The sequence below is a fragment of the Capricornis sumatraensis genome, chromosome 12 (genome assembly GCF_032405125.1).
Source record: "Capricornis sumatraensis isolate serow.1 chromosome 12, serow.2, whole genome shotgun sequence".
NCBI lineage: Eukaryota > Metazoa > Chordata > Mammalia > Artiodactyla > Bovidae > Capricornis > Capricornis sumatraensis.
In genome coordinates, this window is record NC_091080.1 from 62232830 (window position 1) to 62258853 (window position 26024).

Genomic DNA, 26024 nt, shown 5'->3' on the forward strand with positions numbered 1-26024 from the left:
GGAAATTGATGAACACATTGGGATGATGGTTAAATTGACGAATACATTGGAATGATGGTTCTGTCCATTATGATTTATATTATTTATATTTATATAAATTATTATCTACATTATACACAATTATTTATATGTTATTTATAGACTTATCCCCCTAGTGTTGTGAAAAAGATAGTGGAGGTGAAAAATAATAACTGAAGAAAGACATGTTGCTCATCCATGTTGCAACAATTAGACTACAGAACCAGGTGTACGACAGTGGGCCCTACTGGAAAGACTTTGGAGACAGACTGCTTCCTGGTTGTATGGCCAAGAGAAAGCTACTCACTTTTTCTGAGACTCTATTTCTTCATCTATAAAATGAAAATAATTACATTTACCTTCTAGAGATGTTCTGAAGATTGCAAAGTAGTAAGTAGCTATTTTGATTATTCCATACTATATTGCCCACAAAGACAAACACTGTAGAATTTTGATTAATTTCATTTAATTTTAACATCACAATCCTCCTTTATTTAAACCTTGAAGATGTTTGAAATTAAGGTTCTGTTTTCTTTAGACAGATTGTTATTTTCAGGGTACCAGCGTAGCAATTTCCCAGGATTATTTTTATCTTCTATGAAGATCTCATAGATGGCTCTAAAGTCTAAGTAGTTTGTAAGGAACATTTAAGTTTTACAATTTAGGATTATATGACGTCATGTTTGTGATATTCATCATGATTTACTGCAGAGCCCTTTAAATATAAACATATCAGAGCCTCAGTAGCAATTAGTGCAGAGAATATACTTGTAGTCTTTGGTCTAATGAGCACCTGAGTGATCTTCATGAGTTTTTTTTTTTTTTTTCATGTCTGTGCAAATCCTTTCTTAAAGCAACAGCCAAAATACAGGAGGCTCACATTATTATTATTATTATTTTTGCTTTTTTCACTGCTATATCAACTTAAATACTAATCATTTGTTTATACCTTTAAATTATTTTTTAAAAGTATACATTCATAATTTACAAATCAACAGAGTGACATTTCCATCCAGATACATTTTTCCATCTTATTTCCTGCTTTTAACAAAGGATATCTAGAACCAGAGGGACAGCACATCAAAAGTAAGTGCCAGCACCTTCTGTGAGCAGCAAGCTAGAGTGTCTAAGAGATACACTGAAGGTTTACATTCCTCATTAACTAAAAATAATTTATACCAGAATAGTTCCAAACCTATTTGCTTTCTGTTTTTACATTCTCTATGAGCTTCAATTTCGATGGTGGTATTCTGATCATTAGACCCCTTACATATGACATCTCTAAAAAAATTTTCAATTACAGACCATTATCACCATCATATAATATTTTCTCATATAACAGACACTCAATCCTTCAGGAAGCATAACAAGTGATTCTGTTTTATTCCATTCCCCCACACGCACTAATTTCAAACTTTGTTCAGTCAGTCAGTTCAGTCGCTCAGTCGTGTCCGACTCTTTGCGACCCCATGAATCGCAGCACGCCAGGCCTCCCTGTCCATCACCATCTCCCGGAGTTCACTCAGACTTACGTCCATCGAGTCCGTGATGCCATCCAGCCATCTCATCCTCGGTCATCCCCTTCTCCTCCTGCCCCCAATCCCTCCCAGCATCAGAGTCTTTTTCAATGAGTCACCTCTTCCCATGAGGTGGCCAAAGTACTGGAGTTTCAGCTTCAGCATCAGTCCTTCCAAAGAAATCCCAAGGTTGATTTCCTTCAGAATGGACTGGTTGGATCTCCTTGCAGTCCAAGGGACTCTCAAGAGTCTTCTCCAATACCACAGTTCAAAAGCATCAATTCTTTGGTGCTCAGCCTTCTTCACAGTCCAACTCTCACATCCATACATGACCACAGGAAAAACCATAGCTTTGACTAGACGGACCTTTATTGGCAAAGTAATGTCTCTGCTTTTGAATATACTATCTAGGTTGGTCATAACTTTTCTTCCAAGGAGTAAGCGTCTCTTAATTTCATGGCTGCAGTCACCATCTGCAGTGATTTTGGAGCCCCCCCAAAATAAAGTCTGACACTGTTTCTACTGTTTCCCCATCTATTTCCCATGAAGTGATGGGACCAGATGCCATGATCTTTGTTTTCTGAATGTTGAGCTTTAAGCCAACTTTTTTGCTCTCCTCTTTCACTTTCATCAAGAGGCTTTTTAGCTCCTCTTCACTTTCTGCCATAAGGGTGGTGTCATCTGCATATCTGAGGTGATTGATATTTCTCCCGGCAATCTTGATTCCAGCTTGTGTTTCTTCCAGTCCAGCGTTTCTCATGATGTACTCTGCATAGAAGTTAAATAAGCAGGGTGACAATATACAGCCTTGACGTACTCCTTTTCCTATTTGGAACCAGTCTGTTGTTCCATGTCCAGATCTAACTGTTGCTTCCTGACCTGCATACAGATTTCTCAAGAGGCAGGTTAGGTGGTCTGGTATTCCCATCTCTTTCAGAATTTTCCATAGTTGATTGTGATCCACACAGTCAAAGGCTTTGGCATAGTCAATAAAGCAGAAATAGATATTTTTCTGGAACTCTCCCTGCTTTTTCCATGATCCAGTGGATGTTGGCAATTTGATCTCTGGTTCCTCTGCCTTTTCTAAAACCAGCTTGAACATCAGGGAATTCACGATTCACGTATTGCTGAAGCCTGGCTTGGAGAATTTTGAGCATTTCTTTACTAGCATGTGAGATGAGTGCAATTGTGTGGTAGTTTGAGCATTCTTTGACATTGCCTTTCTTTGGAATTGGAATGAAAACTGACCTTTTCCAGTCCTGTGGTCACTGCTGAGTTTTCCAAATTTGCTGGCATATTGAGTGCAGCACTTTCACAGCATCATCTTTCAGGATTTGAAAGAGCTCAACTGGAATTCCATCACCTCCACTAGCTTTGTTCGTAGTGATGCTTTCTAAGGCCCACTTGACTTCACATTCCAAGATGTGTGGCTCTAGATTAGTGATCACATCATCAGGATTATCTGGGTCATGAAGATCTTTTTTGTACAGTTCTTCCATGTATTCTTGCCACCTCTTCTTAATATCTTCTGCTTCTGTTAGGTCCATACCATTTCTCTCCTTTATCGAGCCCATCCTTGCATGAAATGTTCCCTTGGTATCTCTGATTTTCTTGAAGAGATCTCTAGTCTTTCCCATTCTGTTGTTTTCCTCTCTTTCTTTGCATTGATCACTGAAGAAGGCTTTCTTATCTCTTCTTGCTATTCTTTGGAACTCTGCATTCAGATGCTTATATCTTTCCTTTTCTCCTTTGCTTTACGCCTCTCTTCTTTTCACAGCTATTTGTAAGGCCTCCCCAGACAGCCATTTTGCTTTTTTGCATTTCTTTTCCATGGGGATGGTCTTCATCCCTGTCTCCTGTACAATGTCACAAACCTCAGTCCATAGTTCATCAGGCACTCTATCTATTAGATCTAGGCCCTTAAATCTATTTCTCACTTCCACTGTATAATCATGAGAGATTTGATTTAGGTCACACCTGAATGGTCTAGCGGTTTTCCCTACTTTCTTCACTTTGAGTCTGAATTTGGTAATAAGGAGTTCATGTTCTGAGCCACAGTCAGCTCCTTGTCTTGTTTTTGTTGACTGTATAGAGCTTCTCCATCTTTGGCTGCATAGAATATAATCAATCTGATTTCGGTGTTGACCTTCTGGTGATGTCCACGTGTAGAGTCTTCTCTTGTGTTGTTGGAAGAGGGTGTTTGCTATCACCAGTGCATTTTCTTGGCAAGACTCTATTAGTCTTTGCCCTGCTTCATTCCGCATTCCAAGGCCAAATTTGCCTGTTATTCCAGGTGTTTCTTGACTTCCTACTTTTGCATTCCAGTCCCCTATAATGAAAAGGATATCTTTTTTGGGTGTTAGTTCTAAAATGTCTTGTAGGTCTTCAAAAAACCGTTCAACTTCAGCTTCTTCAGCATTACTGGTTGGGGCATAGACTTGGATAACTGTGATATTGAACAAACCTTGTTAATCACTGTAGAAACCCTACAAGTCATTAGGAAGATGAACTTTGTTATCTTCTAGAGGATTTTTAAACGAACAAGTGAATGTAAAAGTGATTAATACCTTGAGGATGGTGGTGGTTTAGTTGCTAAGTTGTGTCCGACTCTTTGTAATCCCATGGACTGTAGCCTGCCAGGCTCCTCTGTCCATGGGATTTCCCAGACAAGAATACTGGAGTGGGTTGCCATTTCCTTTTCCACATCATGAGTTTTAAATGTGGATTCATTCTGTACAAGTTAGTACCTGGATTGTGAACAGTCAGTTGAGAATATGCTCTGGATGATTCAATGTTCCTCCCTTTTTGCGTGCAAGAGTTACCAGTTTGCATTCAAGGTATCATCATTATGCACCATAAACAGAAACTGTGTGGGCTTGACTTGGGGAATTTCGTGTATTAGAATTATTTATCAAATGTTTTAATTACTCATGTCACAATGACATCTAGGAATTGAAATCATTTTAAAGCTGGGACAAATAAGCCATATTTTTCCATCATGAGCTTCTTTTAGAGCAAGGCGAGGTTATCGTCCATCTTCCCAGGAACAGTTTATATAAAGCCCTGTAGTAAAGTGGATGGTGGGACTTCCCTGGTGGTCCAGTGCTTAAGAATCCACCTTGCAGTCTGCGGGTTTGATTTGTGATCAGGGACCTAAGGTCCCATATGTGGGGTCGCAGCCAAGTCTGCTCACGGAAACTACTAAGCCCACCCACTGCAAGGAAAAATCTCGCTTAACACAAGAAAGATCCTGTGTACTGCAACTCAGACCCAATGCAGCCTAAATAAATATACAAATATCTTTAAAAAAGAAACAGATGCTATGTGCTCACTACCATAGCTTATTTTTTTAAATAACATGAATGATAAAGATAACAGTTTAGAGAAAATTATATTAATAATAGACCCATAGTATGAGATCAGCAGAAGAATCTTGCTGACCTTTTGTTTTCCAGAACCTAATTTTTCCCCATCCTAGTTTTGTGCAACGTGGGGAAGGGAATGACAACCCACTCCAGTATTCTTGCCTGGGGAATCCCATGTACAGAGGAGCCTGGTGGGCTGCAGTCTATGGGGCTGCAGTTTTGTGCAAACCTGCAGAATCCAGAAGGCAGCCTCACATCTCAGGAAGAGCTTTCCTTTCTGATGTGCTTTTCTAGGGGTTGCAGTTGTGAGATCCCACCACTGGCATGCAGGCTACAGGATTCCTAGTTTGTCTTCTGACCCAAAAGACAGACAAACACACCTTTCCCAGACCTACTCTCCTATGGAGACCCAAGTTTAGAGTGTTTTAAACCTCTGATGGTCCCCAGGACCTATTAACACAATGTGTTAGTCAATGTAAACAAATTTGCCAGGGTAGAGCAATTCTTGTGACGAGTTCTCTCCCCTGCCTCAAATCTCCATGGTTTAGCCCAATAGAAGATTATTGCTTGCTCTCAGCAGAGTTCAAAGTGATATCCTAGAAAATTAGGGGAAATCTCTGCTCCATAAAATGACTCAGAGACCTAGGTTCTTTCCATGTTTTAATTCTTCCATCTTCAACCCATGAGCACCAAAGCTGCAGTAGAAGAGGAGGAAAGAGCATGGAGGATCCTGCAAGAGGTTTTGTGATGGTTTTGGGAGTCATGAATAATATTTCTGTCCAAATTCTTTAGAATTCAATCACATGATCCCAATATATGTGTACTAAAGATTGGGATATGCAGTCTTCCTGTGTGCTCAGAAGGAAAACAAAGAGATTGACAACAATATAGCATTGTCTATACCATAGCGAACTCTGAGAGTTGGTGATGGACAGGGAGGCCTGGCGTGCTGTGATTCACGCGGTCGCAAAGAGTCAGACACGACTGAATGACTGAACTGAACTGAACTGATACCATAGAACATTTTTTTAAATTGCTTAAGTCTTCCATTGATTCCTTTTAGTGACATAGAAAGTACTGTCATTGGGTCAATTATTAAACCACGATGAAAAGGAGATAGTTAATGAATTAAATGCTCAATGAGTCAGAAAGGCTAGCTAAAAAGCATAAACTTTAAAAGTTACAAACTGTATCAAAATGGCCTAATAAGTAGATTTTGTGGTGAGTATAACAGTTTTTTTTTAATTGTAAAATTTTATAAAATGTGATACCTGAAAAGCAATTGTTTTCACTAGAGAAACGTTATGTTGTGAAGTGATTCTAGCGTGAAAGAGGTCTAAGAGGAGTTTAAAAACCTAAATGTTGATCCAGACTTTTGTCTTATTTCTTTATAAAGGATTTCAAACAGAAATGATGCTGCTAAAACATATAAGGCCAATACCCTGGATAACCGACTAACCAATAGGTACCAGTATCTACTAACTTGGGGAAAGGTTCAAGTACAATATTTTTCTAAGCATTACTTACTTACATACAGTTCTTCAGTCCTACTTATTATCTTTCTGTAAACCCTTATCCTGTATTTTTTAAACAGAAATAATTCTGGCATAAAAACTTGGCTCCTGCTCATGGTTAAAGAGAAATAAACTCTTATTCCTGGCTTCAAAATGAAGAGAATTCATTGCTTCAGGCCATCATTCTACCCCATTTATGTGTCTGTTTAAATTATCCTGGTGGCAACAGGAAGTATTACAAAATACATGTAAATGTAAAGTTTACGTTCCTATGGTACAAAAATTATTGAACCCATCAAAGAAAAACACTGGGCTTAAAAGATGAAATCTCTAAAGAAAAACACCTTTATCTGGAATCTAATACACAAAAGGTGAAAAACCATGAGATCAACTTTTCAAATGTATTCAACTACTGATACTTTCTTTTTCTTTCTCACAACTAATGTTAACTTTTAATTGTAATAACTCTAAATTCATGGACAACTGCAAATTGATGTAAGAATTTATTCTTTGCTGCTGCTCAAACTTTGCCTTCTCATTTTCTTACCAGAAATATGTCCACGTTTCAACCACCAGAAGTGACAAAGACGTATGTACTTCTCTAACTGGTCTTATATTTTAAGAATAAAGTGTATTTCTTCCTATATGTCCAAGAAAAAATCAAGGTATATTGTCTTCAGGCCAAAGTCTCGTTGTAACACAGCCATGCCCCGCCCCCACCCCCAGCTTTGACAGGTTGAATAGTATTGATAGAAATACTGAAGTGGTCAGCAAAACTTAAAGTACTTTCTAAGTGGACTTTAACACAAGAAGTTTGCCAACCTCTGCTCTAATCAAACACCGAAGCTTGAGTCATTCTTTATTTCTTTTCTTTTTAAAAGTCTAGATTTTTTACTTTTTTGCCCATAGAACTTTAAAATTTTTTCCTAGTCCTATGGCAACTCTTTCTTCTTGTACATTTCATTTGCCTCCCAAAACACCCATCACATCTACAGCTCAGCTGAGTCTTGAAATCATGGTTTTGCTAACAATCTGTATAGACAAAATGCATTTTCCCTGGAATGTACTAATGGTGGTTATAAACAAGCAAAGTAGATATATTTTTGAAAACTTGGTTGATTTTTAAATTTGTATTTTCAAAAAAAGTAATTTTCACCCTGGACTGCCCTCCAATAGTTGAAACAGGCCTGAGTCACTTCAGTTTTTTGAGGGTCTGCATGTATTAACAAATGCTAAATAGAGATTTGGCTTCCCTAGCAGCTCAGACAGTAAAGAACCTGCCTGCAATGCAGGAGACCTGGGTTCGATCCCTGGGTCAGGAAGATCCCCTGGAGAAGGGAATGACAACCCACTCCAGTAGTCTTGCTTGGAGGATTCCATGGACAGAGAAGCTTAGCGGGCTTCCATAATCAGACACGACTGAGCAACTAACACACACAGAGATTTAAAACAGTGTGATTTTTAAATGTTTTCTTAAACAAGCTAATGTATTTAATAAAAAAAATTGTAATACAATTCTGTGAGTCACAGCATAGACAGGATTTTAAAATGTTTGTTGGAATCCTTTGATGTGGAATCAAAGCACATCGAAATCAATTGGTCTGGGTTTCAGACACAGAATGTCATATAATGAATGACTTTTCCACTCAACTCCTTCTGTTTTAATTATCTGAGTGAAAGCCAGGTGACTTGTATAATGGGTAAACTAAGGAAGAACTTTTCCTGTTGTTGTCCTTTCATCCTCAAGTGAAACATTTTGCGGTGGGATTAGGAGCAGATTGCAAGTCCTTTCAAAGGTGAGATAAAATGAAGTGTCAGCACTGTGCTCACTGCTTGTTCTTGTGACAAAACAGGCAACCTGGAGGTTTGTCCGGTGCAAACGCCACCAACACCCCAGCTTCCACCTCCACTACTACTCCTGTGAAGAAAAAGAGGTAGGATGGGCTTGTTGGGAGCCCCTCTTCCTGCTGTTCTCTCACAGACTGACCTTTATTAACGTCTGCACCGAATCATCCAAGGCCCCCGGGCCGCATCTAGAGTTTGCTCTCGGCCCTTCCTCCTCCTTCCCTCCTCCCCTTCCCAGGGATCCGGTGCCTACTGTCTTCACACTTCAGTCCTTTCCTCCCCAATCTCCTTTTCAAAAATGCTATCTTTTCCTCCAATTTTATTGAGAAATAATTGACATATATCGCTGTGTAAGCTTGAGGTGTACAGTGTGATTTACACATATGGTGAGGTGATCACCCAATATGTTCAATTAACATCCATCATATCTTCCCAGGTGGCGCTAGTGGTAAAGATCCCTCCCGCCAATGCAGGAGACATAAGAGACACGGGTTCGATCCCTGGGTGGGGAAGATCCCCTGAAGAAGGGCATGGCAACCCACTCCAGTATCTTGTCTGGAGAATCCCATGGGCAGAGGAGCCTGGCAGGCTGCAGTCCATCGGGTCACCAAGAGTTGGACACGATTGAAGCAACTTAGCATGCACGACATTCATCATCTCACAGAACATCCATTATGTCAATAGAAACATTTCTCCTTTGGATGAGAACTCTTAAGATCTACTCCCTTAACTACTTTTCTATGTATCATGAAATGATATGAAAGTGAAGTCACTCACTCGTGTCTGACTCTTTGCAACCCCATGGACTGTATGTAACCTGGCAGGCTCCTCTGTCTGTGGGATTTTCCAGGCAAGAATACTGGAGTGGGTTGCCATTTCCTTCTCCAGGGAATCTTCCTGACCCAGGGATTGAACCCAGGTCTCCCACATTGCAGGCAGACTCTTTACCATCATAGGGACTCCTGTGTATAATACAATCATGGTAACTGTAGTCATCATGTCATATATTACAACCCTAGAACTTATAACATCTTTGTCTTTTGTTGGATGATATTTCGAATGGTTATAAAATAAGTCGGTCTAAAGGACAAAAAAATGTAAGTTCTTACCTTTTAGCCACTGTCCTCCAATCTCCCTCCATCCCCCTGCCTCTGATAACCACAAATCTGATCTTATTTTCATATGTGCTATCTTAGGGTCTTGAACAGCTGGGTAATGTTTTGATGCTAGAGCTCAGATAGTAAAGCTACTTCAGGTAACGCATGTTAAGAGTCCTACTACAAGGAACTATCCTGCACAATGTCTGCAGTGTAGCCAAGTGTCACTAGACTCCAGAAACCAGTCTGCATCTTGGAGGCCGCCTCTGCTCTGTAGATCAGGCTTCCTCCACATTCAGGGTCAAGGGTCCTATCTGGAGGCGTCGGTCTCTGTTTGCATGCTTATTATCTCTTCCTTCAACTTCCCCTGCACGGCCTTCCACTTTCGCCTGTGCTAACTTCCATTTATCTAGTAGGCATGGAGGAAGAGGCAGATCTTCAGTGGTGGAATCTTCTTCATGTGACAGAATGGGATGGTGGAAGTGATTTTTGCATGTTGAAGAGAACATAGTGCCAGTGAATCGTGACATGAATGGAAAACAAGCATTCGTGAACCTCAGTGCTTTTGAAATTTTCTTATTTTCTTTGCTTGCTCCTCTGACCATGCTTGGGCTTCCCAGGTGGTGCTAGAGGTAAAGAACCTGCCTGCCAATGCATGAGACGTAAAAGACATGGGCTCCTCTCTGGGTCGGGAAGATCCTCTGGAGAAGGGCATGGCAACCCACTCCAGTATTCTTGCCTGGGACAATCCCCATGGACAGAGGAGTCTGGTGGACTACAGTCTATGTGGTTGCAAAGAGTCAGAAACGACTGAAGCGACTCTGCACGCACACACAGGACGATGCCTGGTGTAGGGCAGGTGTTCAGTGCTTGCTGATGAGCTGGCTGACTGCCACGCTGCTCCTGCAGTCCTCCTGGAGGGAAATGACTGATTCTATTTTCTCCTACAGATGAAATTTTGATTGTGTCTACAGAGTCTCAGGAAATAAGATTATCCTTCTCTTGGATCCAAATTTCACATTTCCCCTGATCCTTTCTTGTCTGTTAGAAGAAAGCGAAAGGGAAATTTAAGGTCCGTTAGTTCAATCTCCTACCCAGGGCAAGAATCTTTCCTCTGATAGGCTAGGCATCATTCAGGAACATTGCAGCCAGAAGCATGACTCTCTTTTGTGATGTGCCTTGACTAAGCTCTTGGGGGTTGCACTGAGCTGAAATTGGCTTTGCTTTACTCCCATCCCATCTTAGCGCAGTCCTGCAGTCTCAGAGAATAGACCAGCTTTGAGAATTTAAACAACTCTCCTGTCCTTATCCTTCATCTTCCTTTTCCAGGCTATCTTACTCTCCTCTGAACATCATTTTTGATCTGTAGCTTAGTCTTTTTGACAAAGTCCTCAGCTATCTCTACCAACTAAAATGATGTCTTAATAATGGGAAGGCATCTTTCTAATTGGATATACATGTGTGTGTATATATATGTACATGTATGTATAAATGTGTGTGCTTAGTTGCTCATATGCATCTATATAAAATTGAGCTTGGTGTTGCTGTGGCATTCATTTATATTTTCAATATCATTACTTTCAGCATTTCCTGTCTACAGATTTTTTAAAACCATATTTTGAGTAGAACATAAGAGTGTTGTTATTTTTATTATGAAATGTTTCAGAAACGCAGAAAAACAGAGAGGTGTGTTGATAATGAACGCCCATGAACCTACCATATAGATTTAACATTATTATTTTCCAGATTTCCTGCAGATTTCTTTTTAAAAAAGTGTCTACATTGTTTAGTGTCAAAGGAAATGGGCAAAAGGATTTATTTGGGAGAGCAGATTGCCTGCAATATAGGCCGTTACTTCCTATGGCAGGAACTAAATAGTTTTCATTTTATCTCTAACACCTCGTAGGAAAGTCATCTCATTGCGTTTTTACCTGTCAATTTATTTTCAGCTTTTCTTGGAAGACATGCGGGTAGGGTCAGATCTTTCGAGCAGTGTTTATAACTGATGTCATTTCTTAACAGACAGTCCTGGTTTCCACCACCCCCTCCAGGTTACAACACCACCCCAAACACAGGAGCAAGCAGAAGGTAAGAGAAAGATGTCAGAGGTAATTGCTATGTAACATGATGGAAGAATGTGTTAGATATTGACAACATATAATTGTGGATGCTTTGAAATAAAGCGGAGGCAATTTTGTGAACTCTGAGCTCTGAATAAGATAGTGCCCAGTGAAAGTGAGGTCAGGGTACAAGTTGTGCCTGGTAGGAAATCTGACATGCTTTGAGAAGTAAATGACTGTATTTTTAGCTTGCTAAGGGTTGCTGTAGCAAAGTACCATAAAGGTGGGTGGTGTGAGAGAAATGTATTGTCTCACAGTTCCAGAGGCTGGAAGCCCAAGATAAGGTGTTGACGGGGTTCCTTCTGAGGGTTCTGAGAGGGGATCTATTCCACCCTTTCTCCTGGCTTCCAGTGTTTTCCTACCAATCTCTGGTGTTCCTTAGTTTGTATAAGGGCTTCCCTGGAGGCTCAGATGGTAGAGAATCTGCCCTCAATGCAGGAGACCCAGGTTTGATCCCTTGGTCAGGAAGGTCCCCTTTAGAAGGGAATGGCTACCCACTCCAGTCTTCTTGCCTGGAGAATTCCATGGACAGAGGAGCCTGGCAGGCTACAGTCCATGGGGTCGCACCATTTCAATCTCCACCTTCATCTTTACATGGTGTTTACCCTGTGTGCCTGTCTGTGTCCAAATTTCTCCCTCTTATAAGGACACCAGTCCTATTGAATGGGACTCATCCAACTCTGGTATGCTCTCACCCCAACTCAGCTACTTATGTCCATGACTCCTGCCTTACCTACTTGTGTCTACTAATGTCCCTATTTCCAAACAAATTTGGAGAGGACGTCATTCGATCCATAAGCGGGGCAGGGGAGAGAACAGGGGCCATCACTAGGTGGGGCCCCAGTGTGGGCTCAGGTGCACAGTCATTTTTGCTCTGATGAACCCAGATGTCAGGATGGGAACGTGTATGGCAAGTTCCTGGTAAACTTAAAGTGACAGATGAGTAGTGTTTGCTCTTACTTTTTTGTTGTTGTTGAGAGCAGTAATTATCACTAAATTAGAGCCCATGTGGAGAACACCTGGTTCTACAATTTCCATACTGGGAATGTCAACAACTATTTAACTGAATAAATATTTAATAATAACTGATTACTGTATGCCAGATACTGTTCTAGGGTCTTGGGAGATATCAGTGAACAAAACACGGAGCCTACATGCAAGCTTTCAGTGAAACAGACACAGTCTAGGCCTCTCATAATTTATGTTGTCATTAGCACTTGAAGAAAAATAGGTCTCCAAGTTGGTTTTGGTTTTAGGTATCCAAAATTATTTCCATGTCATCAACCCCTAGAATATCTTCACCCAATATTTCCATGTTTAAATGGGATTCATTTTCCCAATTCAGCACTTGGAGAAAGGGTATGAAGCAGTGCCCTTGTTTCATATGGGACTGTTTTATTTCCAAAAGTTTTCAGCTGTTGCACAGGCTTTTAATGCGTCTTCTATTTCCCAATAATAGGTTTATTTGGAAGTGTCTTATAATTTAAGTTGAATCTATAAGGACATAAATAACTTTAGTTGACTAATAGACAAAAAGAACTCAAACTGTCTTTCATACCCTTGGCTTCATCTATATATGTGTGTGTGTGTACATATGTATTATATGTGCATAACATATGTATAAAATGATTGGACATGTTGAATAATCACAGCTTGGAATTATACCAACTTCTCTTAAAATATTTTCTTTTTAAACTTGTTCATCTTTTTAAACCTGTGGGTGGTTTCTAATTATATGAACTGCCAAATATGGATTATTCTCTAATTTATAACCTCCTTTCTCCTCAGGCTATGTTTAGATATTTCTCCATGAGTGGTATCTTTCATGGAACTACCCAAGTTATTATTGTAAGATACCACTGTATATTCCATCCAATTTTGTCTTGATAGACAGTAACTGATACTTAGAAACATTTATTACTAATTTCCCAAATAACTTATTTTTATCTTTTATCTGTTATTCCATTGTTCATATAAATTACCATCATAATAAGCAAGTGTTATATAACTGTGTAAAGATACGGAAGGGCTATTCATGCACTCCCATCATATGAGCTCAGTGCACATTCAGCCATGGATCTCTGAACAGAACTGATACTGCCTGGCTACATGCCCTTACAATTTATGCATAGCTGGATGTGATTTACATGGAAGATAAAATAAGTTACAATGCTGCTATTTCTGATTTCTGGATCAGATGCCTAGCACCAGATTTAAGGCAGAGAGATTATTGGATAAGGTTGATGAATTTAAATATCCACTCCTTTCTTAAAGTCACAGATTATTAATAGAATGGCTAGACCAAAAGACTTTGAGTTCTTTCAGGATCAGAGCTAATGTTATCCAAAGCTTTCAGGGAAAAGAGAGAATAATAGTAATATAGCAATGCCTTTGATTCCTAAGTGCTTTTTGTTGGAACAGCTCGAAGCACTGCTTCTGTTTCTCACCTTTAGTACCAGTGCATTCTCGGGGCTGAGAAGTAGTAGCCTTTTCAGCAGAAGCCAAAAACTAGAAGCAATTATTAAATGATGAAAGGAATCAAAGGTTTCAAAAAGAGATCTTTGTCCCCAGAAGAACAAAAAGAAGATGGAAATAGGTCAAGAACAGATAAAAATGGAGAAGTGTGATGTTTAATACTAGCTAATAGCCCATGCTAACTTTATTTCCCTTTGACCTTTACTTATTCACTGGTCTCCATCTCTCTTTCTCCCCTTTCTCCTCTTCTGCAAAAGAATTTCCCGTTAATTCCAACATTCACTCTCATTTCTGTCCTTCATTTTGTGAACCTTCATTTTTCCATCACCTAATCTTTCCCAGAGATTTCATTTTCTCCCACACACCCATTCCCAGTTATTACAAGGAGAGATCATTTTCCTGAATGTTTTTTCCCCCAACCAAACTACCGCACAATTGCACTCATCTCACATACTAGTAAAGAAATGCTCAAAATTCTCCAAGCCAGGCTTCAGCAATACGTGAACCGTGAACTCCCTGATGTTCAAGCTGGTTTTAGAAAAGGCAGAGGAACCAGAGATCAAATTGCCAACATCCGCTGGATCATGGAAAAAGCAGGAGAGTTCCAGAAAAACATCTATTTCTGGTTTATTGACTATGCCAAAGCCTTTGACTGTGTGGATCACAATCAACCGTGGAAAATTCTGAAAGAGATGGGAATACCAGACCACCTAACCTGCCTCTTGGGAAATCTGTATGCAGGTCAGGAAGCAACAGTTAGAGTTGGACATGGAACAACAGACTGGTTCCAAATAGGAAAAGGAGTACGTCAAGGCTGTATATTGTCACCCTGCTTATTTAACTTCTATGCAGAGTACATCATGAGAAACGCTGGACTGGAAGAAACACAAGCTGGAATCAAGATTGCTGGGAGAAATATCAATCACCTCAGATATGCAGATGACACCACCCTTATGGCAGAAAGTGAAGAGGAGCTAAAAAGCCTCTTGATGAAAGTGAAAGGGGAGAGCGAAAAAGTTGGCTTAAAGCTCAACATTCAGAAAACGAAGATCATGGCATCCAGTCCCATCACTTCATGGGAAATAGATGGGGAAACAGTGGAAACAGTGTCAGACTTTATTTTTGGGGGCTCCAAAATCACTGCAGATGGTGATTGCAGCCATGAAATTAAAAGACACTTACTCCTTGGAAGAAAAGTTATAACCAACCTAGATAGCATATTCAAAAGCAGAGACATTTATTTTGCCGACTAATGTCCGTCTAATCAAGGCTATGATTTTTCCTGTGGTCATGTATGGATGTGAGAGTTGGACTGTGAAGAAGGCTGAGTGCTGAAGAATTGATGCTTTTGAACTGTGGTGTTGGAGAACACTCTTGAGAGTCCCTTGGACTGCAGGGAGATCCAACCAATCCATTCTGAAGGAGATCAGCCCTGGGATTTCTTTGGAAGGAATGATGCTAAAGCTGAAACTCCAGTACTTTGGCCACCTCATGCGAAGAGTTGACTCATTGGAAAAGAGTCTGATGCTGGGAGGGATTGGGGGCAGGAGGAGAAGGGGACGACCAAGGATGAGATGGCTGGATGGCATCGCGGACTCGATGGACATGAGTCTGAGTGAACTCCGGGAGATGGTGATTGACAGGGAGGCCTGGCGTGCTGTGATTCATGGGGCTGCAAAGAGTCGGACACGACTGAGCGACTGAACTGAACTGAACCTCTCTGTGATCTTTAACCCCATGGACTACCCCATTCCTCAGTTTTCCCTTTCTTGACTTATGTAGTGTGGAAGAACCAAACTTAGTCATGTTTGGATTGACAACTTGTATTGGTGTTGTGTTTGGATTAAAAATCTGTTACAGGTATGATGTAAGCTGCACCCAAAGGGTCTTAAGCCTTTTTTTTTAAATCAGTAGAAGAACCCATAATATCACACTTTTCTCTATATTTATATGTATATCTGTACCTATCACTCTACAAGTCTATGCTCATGTCTACAGCCATTGATATTTCTATAGCTACATCTAGAAATATATCTACCTCTCATTCTGTCTATATAATTAACATGAGGTTGGTGAATTCAGTTCAGTTCAGTCACTCAGTTGTGTCCAACTCTTTGCAACCCCATGGACTGCAGCACGCCAGGCTTCCCTGTCCATCACCAACTCCTGGAGCCTACTCAAACTCATGTCCATCACATCAGTGAATTCAACTAGATTTTAAATGAGCAAGTTAAATTTTCTAATATAACTATATAGTAGAGCTAAAGAAAAAAAGCAATTTCTTAAGACAAGTGTCATTTTATGTATGACACACATTAGTCTCGCAATGAGAAGGTTAAGATCTGCTGATCAAACAACATTTTGGAATTAAGAGTCAAATGTCTCTGAAAGTCTCTTGCCCTCTTTCTGATAAAACAAGTAGAGAAAGAAGCTGTAATTCATGGTAGTAAGACACAGCAGGTAAAGTTCTGAACTTAAATAAAACTCTTTCTAGCTGCTTTCTAATGTAACTCCTTGGTCCTTGGATATAAATGTTCTCTGATCTCTTTCTTCTCTTGTTCAGAAAGGAAAACTCTAGCACAGGGTTTTGAATGACCAACCTGTATGTGCTGTGTGTGCTGTGCTTAGTCACTCAGTCATGTCCAACTCTTTGTGACCCCATGGATGGTAGCCCATCTCTGTCACAGGACAGGCTCCTCTGTCCATGGGGATTCCCCAGGTAAGAATACTGGCTGGGGCAGGTTGCCGAGCTGTCCTCAAGGGGATCTTCCCAGTCCAGAGACTGTACCCAGGTCTCTCGCATTCAGACGGATTCTTTACCATTTGATCCACGAGAGAAGCCATGAATACTGAGTGGATAGCCTATGCCTTCTCCAGGGGATCTTCCCAACCCAGAAATCAAACTGGGGTCTCCTGCACTACGGGTGGACTCTCTACCAGCTGAGCTACCAGGGAAGCCTGTCAACCTGGGTCAACAAGATTATTTCCTCTGAAATCCTCTTTTCAACTGCCATCAGAACCTATAGTTTCTTTCCATTTTAATCAGGACTGAATCAAATTTTACCTCTGCAACTTTTGTTCCTCATTGCAATGATCTGTTTCTCCTTCCTCTGTGATCACGGGTTTACCCCCTTTCCCGTGTTCAAATCCCTTTCATTATTTCAGAGTATTGCTTCTGTTTTATTGTTTTGGTGTAATGTAATTTGAGCTCTATGTATTCAAGATTCTGAAATACATATAAAAGAAATACATGTGTCATCAATATGGAAAATTATTAGAAGGTCAGAGCCAGTGAAAGTTTTTCCTTTTCCACTTGTTTCATTTAAAGATTTATCAGAAAGCATGACGCAAAGCAATTTGTCAGCAATCACTTGTGTCTATCTTAATTTCTCAAGCTCTTAAACGTTTTCTTTTCTTTGAGTCTTTAAAAGAGTGACAACATATGCCAGGACTTGAGCCAATGGTGTGGCTAATAGGTGCCATTTGTGAGAAGTGCTCAGTCAAATCGCAATAAAATACAGATGCAGCATTTCTAGGAAGTTAATATTAAAGTCGCTTCTGATTTTAGAACCCACCTTTAACTCTTGGTGTTCTGTTTACAGTAAATTTAAATACATATGCCTTTGTATTTAGGTGATGCAGAGATCCAGTGCTTTGATGGCATATGAAGCTCATTTAAGAAACTCGTGGAAGCCAGATTTAGGTAGCAGTTGCTTAAACAATATGAATGTTTACAGTGTTACCCATTGTAGTGATTCTGGAGAAACAATGAAGCAAACCACCAGCACCACCAAAAAAAAAAAAAAAAAAACCAATGTGTTTTTTTCTGCAATCATTTCCAAAGTCAGAAAATAAATTGTATAATATCTGGTAAAATTAAAGTAGTGGAAACACATGCAGGAAATCACCATATTGTGAAATGCTTGTTACGTACTTTCATAATTTCTCATCCATATTTGTTTCAATCTCTTCTCTTTCAGTGGTTTTCACTTCCACTTAGCTGATTGGTAGATATGGAGGAGAAAAAAATTCTGATTGAGAAGTGGGTTGCTATGGCAACTTTGCACTACAGTTATATTTTCCCATCTGTAACTATAAATGGTAAAATGTAGCTTTTCTAATTATGCTGCAGCATTTTTAACTCTATTGGTACCAAGCCTTCTACGAAGTTTGCTGTCACCCTAAATTAAATCAGTATATTTAATTTTTATCACAACAAACATCTTCTTGTATTAACTAGAAGCCATTTTCCAAAAACTAAGTCTAAAACGCTCAGTAAAATGTCAAAGTATAGTGATTTTAAAATTGTATCTGAATGCCTAGAATACCAATTATATTTATTCAAAATAATTAAAACATAAACCTGAGTCAGGATATGTGATTTTTTTAAAGTATTTTAATAGAATGAGGAGAAAGTTAATTCAGAATGTGCTGCTATGAATTCAGCAATACTTGAAAATTTCTATCCCTCTGTGTCTATTAGAAGCTAAAGTTTATTTGTGTTCTTATATTAAATTATGCCATTTAAATTTTATTAACCACAACTGAATAGTCATACATTTAGAAAGTACAGTACATGAATATTCAGGGTACTTAGCGCATAGCAAGTAGTATTCACGACTACTGTGGAATTGAAGATTCCTTGCAATATTCTGCCTTCTCATGATCATGTCATGGTTTGCCAGCCTCAGATCTGAGCCAATCTCATCCTTTTATAAATGAAGAAGCAGATTCTTCAGAAAGGGTCAGTGTTCTTTCCATGATCAAACCGGAAGTCAGTGGCAAAACTAGTCTAAAACCTAGGTCTCTGAAATTTTTGTTCAATGCATGCTCTTTGTTGTGGTGTGGTTCATTGAAATGGCTCCTGGCCACTGAAAGTAGGACACTGTTAGAGCAATCATGCTTTTGAACAAATAATCGAAAGATTATTTTCTGGAATCTTTAGAATGCCTTGCATTCTGCAAGCTCTTTGAGACCATGGACCACATCACACCTTTCCTAGTCTTGAATGCCCAACTTTGCTTGTTATATGTCCTAACATAATAACTAGGGCAGTTGTGGAATAAGTGCTGTTGAACTGACACCTTTGGGCAAGCAAATAATGCAGGATCTCTTATTGTTATTAGATTTTCATTGGAAATACCAGGAAGAATAATGATTTAATACAGTACAATAGAGCGCAGCAGTCCCCAACATTTTTGCACCAGGTTTTGTGGAAGATAATCTTTCCGTGGACTAGGGAGGGGGGATGGTTTCAGGATGATTCAAGTGCGTTACGTCTATTATGTCTCTGCTGATCTGACAGGAGGTGAAGCTCAGGCAGTAACGTGAGTGGTGGGGAGCAACTGTAAATACAGATGAAGCTTCACTCACTAGCCCACCACTCACCTCCTGCTCTGCAGCCCAGTTCCTAACAGGTCACAGACCAAGGGGATGCCTGATATAGAGGAGAAAGCATGGAATTAGACACGAATAAGACTGGGTTAGAACCTTGGCTGAGTCACTTACTACCAGTGTGACCCAGGGCAAATTGCTTACCTTTTTTGAGACTCAGTGAAAAAAATAAATTATATATATTATATATATATATATATATATATACACACACACACACACACACACACACACACACACACACACACACACATACACACATTCCACAGGATAGATATAGACTAAATAAAATAAAGTATGTGAGAAGTATGTCAGCTTGGACAAGCTGACATGTTACTGAAACTCAAAAAAATGTAAGTTCCATTTCCTTCGCCATTGTTGGAATAAGAATTCTACTGGCAGACTACAACAGCTAAGCATGCTGCTAAGCTGCTAAGTCACTTCACGAAGTAAAACAAAACTCACCATCAGTTTTTAAGAGTCAATATTCTTTCAACCCTGACCTGTGTTGAGTCATAGAAAGGTTCTTCACAAAGTCATTCTGGAACACGAGTCACAGAGCCAAGCATGTTTTCCAAAAAGCCATAATAAAAAGAGGTGACCTTTGCAGGAGCTTATGGAAATGAGGGAACATAAACAGGTTGACAGTGTTATTTCTATCAGCTCTGGCCTTCAGGCTACAATCTGCAGGTTTTCAAATGTTGCCCAGGAAAGCTGCCTTTTGATCCCTGGAAGTTATTTTTTACAATTATAGCAGCTAGTGTGGCGTCATCAACCCCGCGTAAGGTCTTATATGCTGGAGGGAAAGACAGGGGAGAACCAGGGTCAACTGATCCAAGCTTAAACACGCATCTCACAGTGGTGTTCAGACAAGATCATTTCACAGGAATGTCTCTTGTTTTTGTCTCTTTGAAACATTCCAGGCCACAGCTTCCTGTCTCACTCTCGCATTCTAAAGCCCCCGCTTGGCGTGGCCTCAAGCTCCTGGCTCAGCTTGAATGACGCCTCTCACAGCCCCCAGGGCCGGGGTTCTGTCATCTGTGACTGTCACTGTGGAGATGCAAAAAGCTCCTCTGAGATGGACTGAAGTCAGCGTGGCCTTGCCCTGGCCCAGCCCAGTAGGGGTGTAAATGCATTACTCTCGCTTCTCTGCTTTTCTTGGCCTTCACAAATGCACACCTGACTTTTATTTCCCCAAACCATCTCCTTCCTGTACACCCAGATCTTCTTCTCTACTCATCTCTGCGTCTCAGACACACCCAGGCAATCTTTTCCGGCCTCTTTGAGGGCTTAGTGGCTTCCCAGGTGGGGCTAGTGGTAAAGAGCTCACCTGTCAATGCAGGAGACATGAGAGACAAGGGTACGATCTCTGGGTTGGGAAGATCCCCTGGAGGGGGAAATGGCAACCCACTCCAGTATTCTAGCCTGGAGAATCCCATGGACAGAGGAGCCTGGTGGGCTACAGTCCAGGGGTTATAAAAGTGTCAGACACGACTGAAGTAACTCAGCACCACTTTACATGGAAGAAACTTAGCTTTGTATCACTGTGATTCTGGCATAAGCAAAGCTGGGCACCATCCCTTGTCTCCCTTTTTGTAAACCTCCTTTCCATCTTGTTACTACTCTCCTGCCTGTTTTTAGATATCCAGTGCTCTGTGTAGACTCATTAATATCTGGGGCCAACCAACTTCTTATCCTTTCCTCTGTCCCTGGAAGAGATGCATATAACCAGCTCATCAACACAGATGCATGAAAGACACATTATCATTTGAGTGACATTACCTTGTTGCAACACAGGGATATGTTTTGAGAAGAGAAGATGATGACAATCAATACAAATAAAAGAACATCTAATTGTAAGATCCAACATTAGGTCAGAAGGGGGAGAGTGTTTTCCTGTAAATTACTTTTTGCAGGCATATCATATTACACAATAACTCATCTGAGCACCTAGCGCTCACCAGATACTCGGTGAAAGTGAAAGTCATTCAGTTGTGTCTGATTCTTTGCGACCCTGTTGACTATACAGTCCAGTTCTTCAGGTCAGAATATTGGAGTGGGTAGCCTTTCCCTTCTCCAGGGGATCTTCCCAACCCAGGGGTCAAACCCAGGTCTCCCACATTGCAGGCAGTTTCTTTACCAGCTGAGCCACAAGGAAAGCCCAAGAATAGTGGAATGGGTAGCCTATCCCTTCTCCAGCGGATTTTCCCGACCCAGGGATTGAACCCAGGTCTCCCGCATTGCAGGCAGATTCTTTACCAGCTGAGCTACCAGGTACTTAGTAGTGGAGTCAACAACGGACAATGGACTTTTATGGGACAGGTAACCTTGAACAGATTTTCAAAGCTTTAGACTCCTGTTCAGTACCCATTTTCCTTGTTACCAAATAAAAATTCAGCCAATCGCTCCCCTTTCCAATACATCTTTATTGGGCACCAACATCGTGTACAATCCTAGTACTTGGTAGCGTGTAACTATCCTTTTAGGGACTTTCGGTCCAGCCAGGGTGGAGACAGAAAATTATGTGCAATTCAGACCAGCACGGTATGTGTTGTGAAGAAGGTGTGTTACTCTGGGAGACATAGAAGAGTGTTCACCAGAGCACTGGGTACCACTCCACCTGGTAACCCCCTCAACCAGAGGCTGAAGGGCAAGGGGGGCTCTCCAGGTGGAAGGTAGCAGGAGGTATGCCCCAGAGGAGAGAGACCGTGGTGTGGGGTGGGATGGGGTTAGGAAGTGCCGATGGTTTGGCTCCGTTACAGGATGGGATCCGCTGGCATGAAAACAACAGCAGCCACAACCCTTACGCTAAGCCAGGCGGTGCTCTAAAGCCTTGCATTGCCCTCTTGCTGGCTTCAAAGCCACCATCAACACAAGGACCAGAAGACCCACTGTGCTCTGTGTCCACTCCTCCACTGTCTCTCACCCAAGGACTCACTGCCACACTCGGCCAGAAAAGCTTCCGGACTAATTCCGTCATGTCCCCCACCCCTGTGGCCATGGATCCCTATGGGAACCCCAGTCAGATCACTTCTTATCACCTGGACCATCCCCGCAGAGCTCTGTGCATCACTGAACCTGACCCAGCCCTGCCGCTGCTGCTGCTAAGTCACTTCAGTGTCCGACTCTGTGCGACCCCATAGACAGCAGCTCACCAGGCTCCCCCGTCCCTGGGATTCTCCAGGCAAGAACACGAGTGGGTTGCCATTTCCTTCTCCAATGCATGAAAGTGAAAAGTGAAAGTGAAGTCTCTCAGTCATGTCCAACTCTTAGCGACCCCATGGACTGCCGCCCACCAGGCTCCTCCATCCATGGGATTTTCCAGGCAAGAGTACTGGAGTGGGGTGCCATCGCCTTCTCTGTGACCCAGCCCTACAGCATCCCAACCCCTCAAACCGGTCCACAGAACCTTCCTGGATGTGTCATCCATTATTGTCAAAACTCACTCCTCTTCAGTCTTGTCCCTAACTGAATGATCTCTCCCCTCCTTGGTGGGTTCTCCCAGAGAACCCTACTCCCCCAGCCTCCTTCTCAGTGACAGCTGCTTTTCTTCTAATCCCATGCACTGTGTGGTCTGGAGGAAGAGGAGGGATCCTGTTTGTTCCTTATTGCTAATTTCTGTTTCTCCCTGCCCTCCTTGAAGCCATTCCCTGTGAGCGTCTCTCCTTCCCTGGAGTCATCTCAAGGTCTCTGAGTCACTCACCCTCACTCTGTGGGGCCTTCAGCACTTGGCTCACTATTTCCCCCACTCCTCCCATCATAATGCCTGAAAGTGAAAGTCACTCAGTCGTGTCCGACTCTTTGTGACCCCATGGACTGTATAGTCCTCAAAATTCTCTAGGCCAGAATCTTGGAGTGGGTAGCCTATCCCTTCTCCAGTGGATCTTCCTGACCCAGGAACCGAACTGGCATCTCCTGCATTGCAGGTGGATTCTTTACCAACTGAGCGATCAGGGAAGCCCTCATAATGCCTGGTGATTTCCAAATTCATGTAATGGATCCTTCCCATCCTGGACTTTCACTTTCTTGATCTCCTCTCCAATGATCTTGTCCATTGCCCTACCCCAGCCACCCACAGATTTTTCCCTTGTAAGAAACCATATACACTACAAAACTTCAAAGCTTTCCCTTTTCTGGCTCCCATTTTCCACCTACTCACCTTCTGTCTACACTTTCTGGTTCAATCCCTCCAGTCCTCTGATGCCAGAAGTTTCCCAGTCCCACAACCCCCAGTCCATTGATTCTACCATCTTTCCACAGCCCTTCTGCCCTCACATCGTCGCTTCCCTCCATGTCCATCTCAGCTCCCACAGCCCTTCACTGTAATCACCTCCTCACACATCCCCTTCTCCTCCCTGTCATCAGTCTTTATTGCATTCTCTTGGCTGAATTAGAAGCTTCCTTAAATCCACTCTCTGTTCAATCTGTTCCTGCCTCTGAAGAACCGAGTATGGCAAAAGAAAGCAATGGGTATTGGCCTTATTGTAGTTCCATGAGCATTGACTTCAGCGGAGCCATTGGTGTTGCCCAAAGAATCCTTGAGAGACAGCATCATGGGGGATGCTTTATGGAGCCAGACTTCTTGGTTTGGGTTTTGCACTCTGCCCCTTACCAGCTGTATCATCACAGGGTATTTATTTTCACTTTCTGTGCCTGCATCTTTTCATCTATAAAGTAGGAAGAAGTAGAATACTTATCTCTGGGACTGAAGAGAGGATTCGATGAGCTTGCTCTCTGCGCTTCCAAGACCAACCTTCCTGCATGTGCCCTCAATCTTCTTGCTTCCCATGTCTAAGTATTTTCTGCTTACTCTCCTGAACCATCAAATTTGCCATCTTCCCTGGATCATTCCATTGGCATATCTGCATACTCTCATACCTTTCATTGCCCTACCAACTTTCAGGTAGCTTCCCAATTTTCTCTTCCCTCTTCACTGCAAAGTGCCTCAAAAGAATTCTCTACATCTATCCTTCTGTCTCCCATTTTCTTTGAGATCCACTCCTAGGAGGTTCTTTTCTTTTTTTTTTTCACTACTGCTCCATCAAAACTGCCTTTGTCAGGTTTATCAATGACCCCTATATTGCCAACACCACGGTAACTCTTCACCCCAGTTTTATCTGATCTGTCAAATGTCTTGCATTTGGCAAGGCTAGTTACTCCTTCCGGAAACACTTGTCTCCCTTGACTTCCTGGCACCACACCCCTGTATTTCTCTTCTTTTCTCTTTGTCTGCTTCTCTTCAGATCCCTTTGCTGTTTCCTCCCCATATTCTTGATGTCTAAATGTTGCTGGGATCCGGGGTTCCAGCCTTGGCCCTCTTCCTTCTCTGCCTAGGCTGACTTCCTGGGCGGTCTCATCCAGTTGCAAGTGTCAGATGCCGTCGCAAAGCTGATGGTGCTCTTTCTCCGAAATCCTCCTGGCTCAGTTGACCACTTCCTGCAGGTCCTGGCTTGTTTCACCTCACACACAGGTGTTCCCACACCATCACTATATTCTCTCACTGCTTTATTGTCTTCTTAGTACTTTTCTTCATCTGCCATTTATTTATTTGTGTATTGAGAACCTTCTGAAAACAGGGAAATTATCCACTTTGTAGAGCGCCTCATGCATAGAAAGCTACCAAGAAATGTGTTAAATAAAAGCATGATTTCATTCAGTCCCGACAGCACCCCCACAGTGCTGTTGGAAGGGTTACTACAAATGAGGAAATGGAATAATTTAGGCCCTTATCACACAGCTGGCAATTCAGGCAGCCCAACTCCAGAGCCTACATGCTCCCTAGTGCAACGCAGAAGCCAGAGAGGTACAGAGTCGAGATCACAGGGTATTTCTATGGAATGTACTCGAGGATTATGGGGCACTACTGGGGTGGGAGTTCGGGGGTAGGGAAGTGACATGCCCTAGGTAAAGTGCTGTGTGTGTGCATGATACATCACCTCAGTTGTGTCTGACTCTTTGTGACCCTATGGACTGCAGTCTGCCAGGCTCCTCTGTGGGACATGGGATTCTCCAGGCAAGAATACGGGAGCGGATGACCATGCCCTCTTCCAAGGGATTTTCCCAACCCAGGGGTCAAACCCATGTCTCCTGCATCTCCTGCACTATACGTGGATTCTTTACCACTGAGCCACCAGGGAAACCCGAATAAAGAGCTGACTCCACCCCAAATATGCCCATAATCACCTGTTTCAGTTCCTGGGTGATTAAATCTTGCCATTTCAGAGGCTGTCTTGGTGCTTTGTTGGAAAGTTTAGGCTGACAGTGTTTATAAGCTCTGCCAGCATCAAACTGGCCTGTGCTGTCAATGTTTAAGGTGGATTTAGTTAAGAGCTTCAAATCGACTTCGTCTTAAGGTCTATGGAATTGAAAACCTTTCTTGCTGTTTCCATAGCAGCTTGATAGTTGACATAATTCCTAAAGAAGCTTATATGTTAATTTAGTCCAGGAACCATTTACTCTGTTCATGTGCTGCTGACCCAAAATATCACAACTTGAGTGAGATATTCTAGTAAATTACTAAGCTGTTTAAAGTACATATAATGTTTCAAGCTATAGCCGGGGAGGACAGGGTTTCCAAAAATCTGATTAAATGAATTCTCCTGTAATTTACAGATTTGACTTCTTTAAAGTTCAGGACTCCAAACGTCCTGGCCTTTCCAATAGCTCATGCACGGGGGTT

The 26024-nt window shown here is 41.7% G+C and overlaps 1 protein-coding gene across 1 annotated transcript in view; it reads left to right on the forward strand.

Annotated features, from left to right (window-relative positions):
• The window catches only part of SCEL (sciellin), a 140093-nt gene that overhangs the window by 14456 nt on the left and 99613 nt on the right, over positions 1-26024 (forward strand). The window contains exons 5-8 of the mRNA XM_068984367.1: positions 6297-6365; positions 6965-7003; positions 8268-8348; positions 11379-11444. Of these exons, the coding sequence (XP_068840468.1) occupies positions 6297-6365; positions 6965-7003; positions 8268-8348; positions 11379-11444 (255 nt within the window). The remainder of the gene's footprint in view (positions 1-6296; positions 6366-6964; positions 7004-8267; positions 8349-11378; positions 11445-26024) is intronic.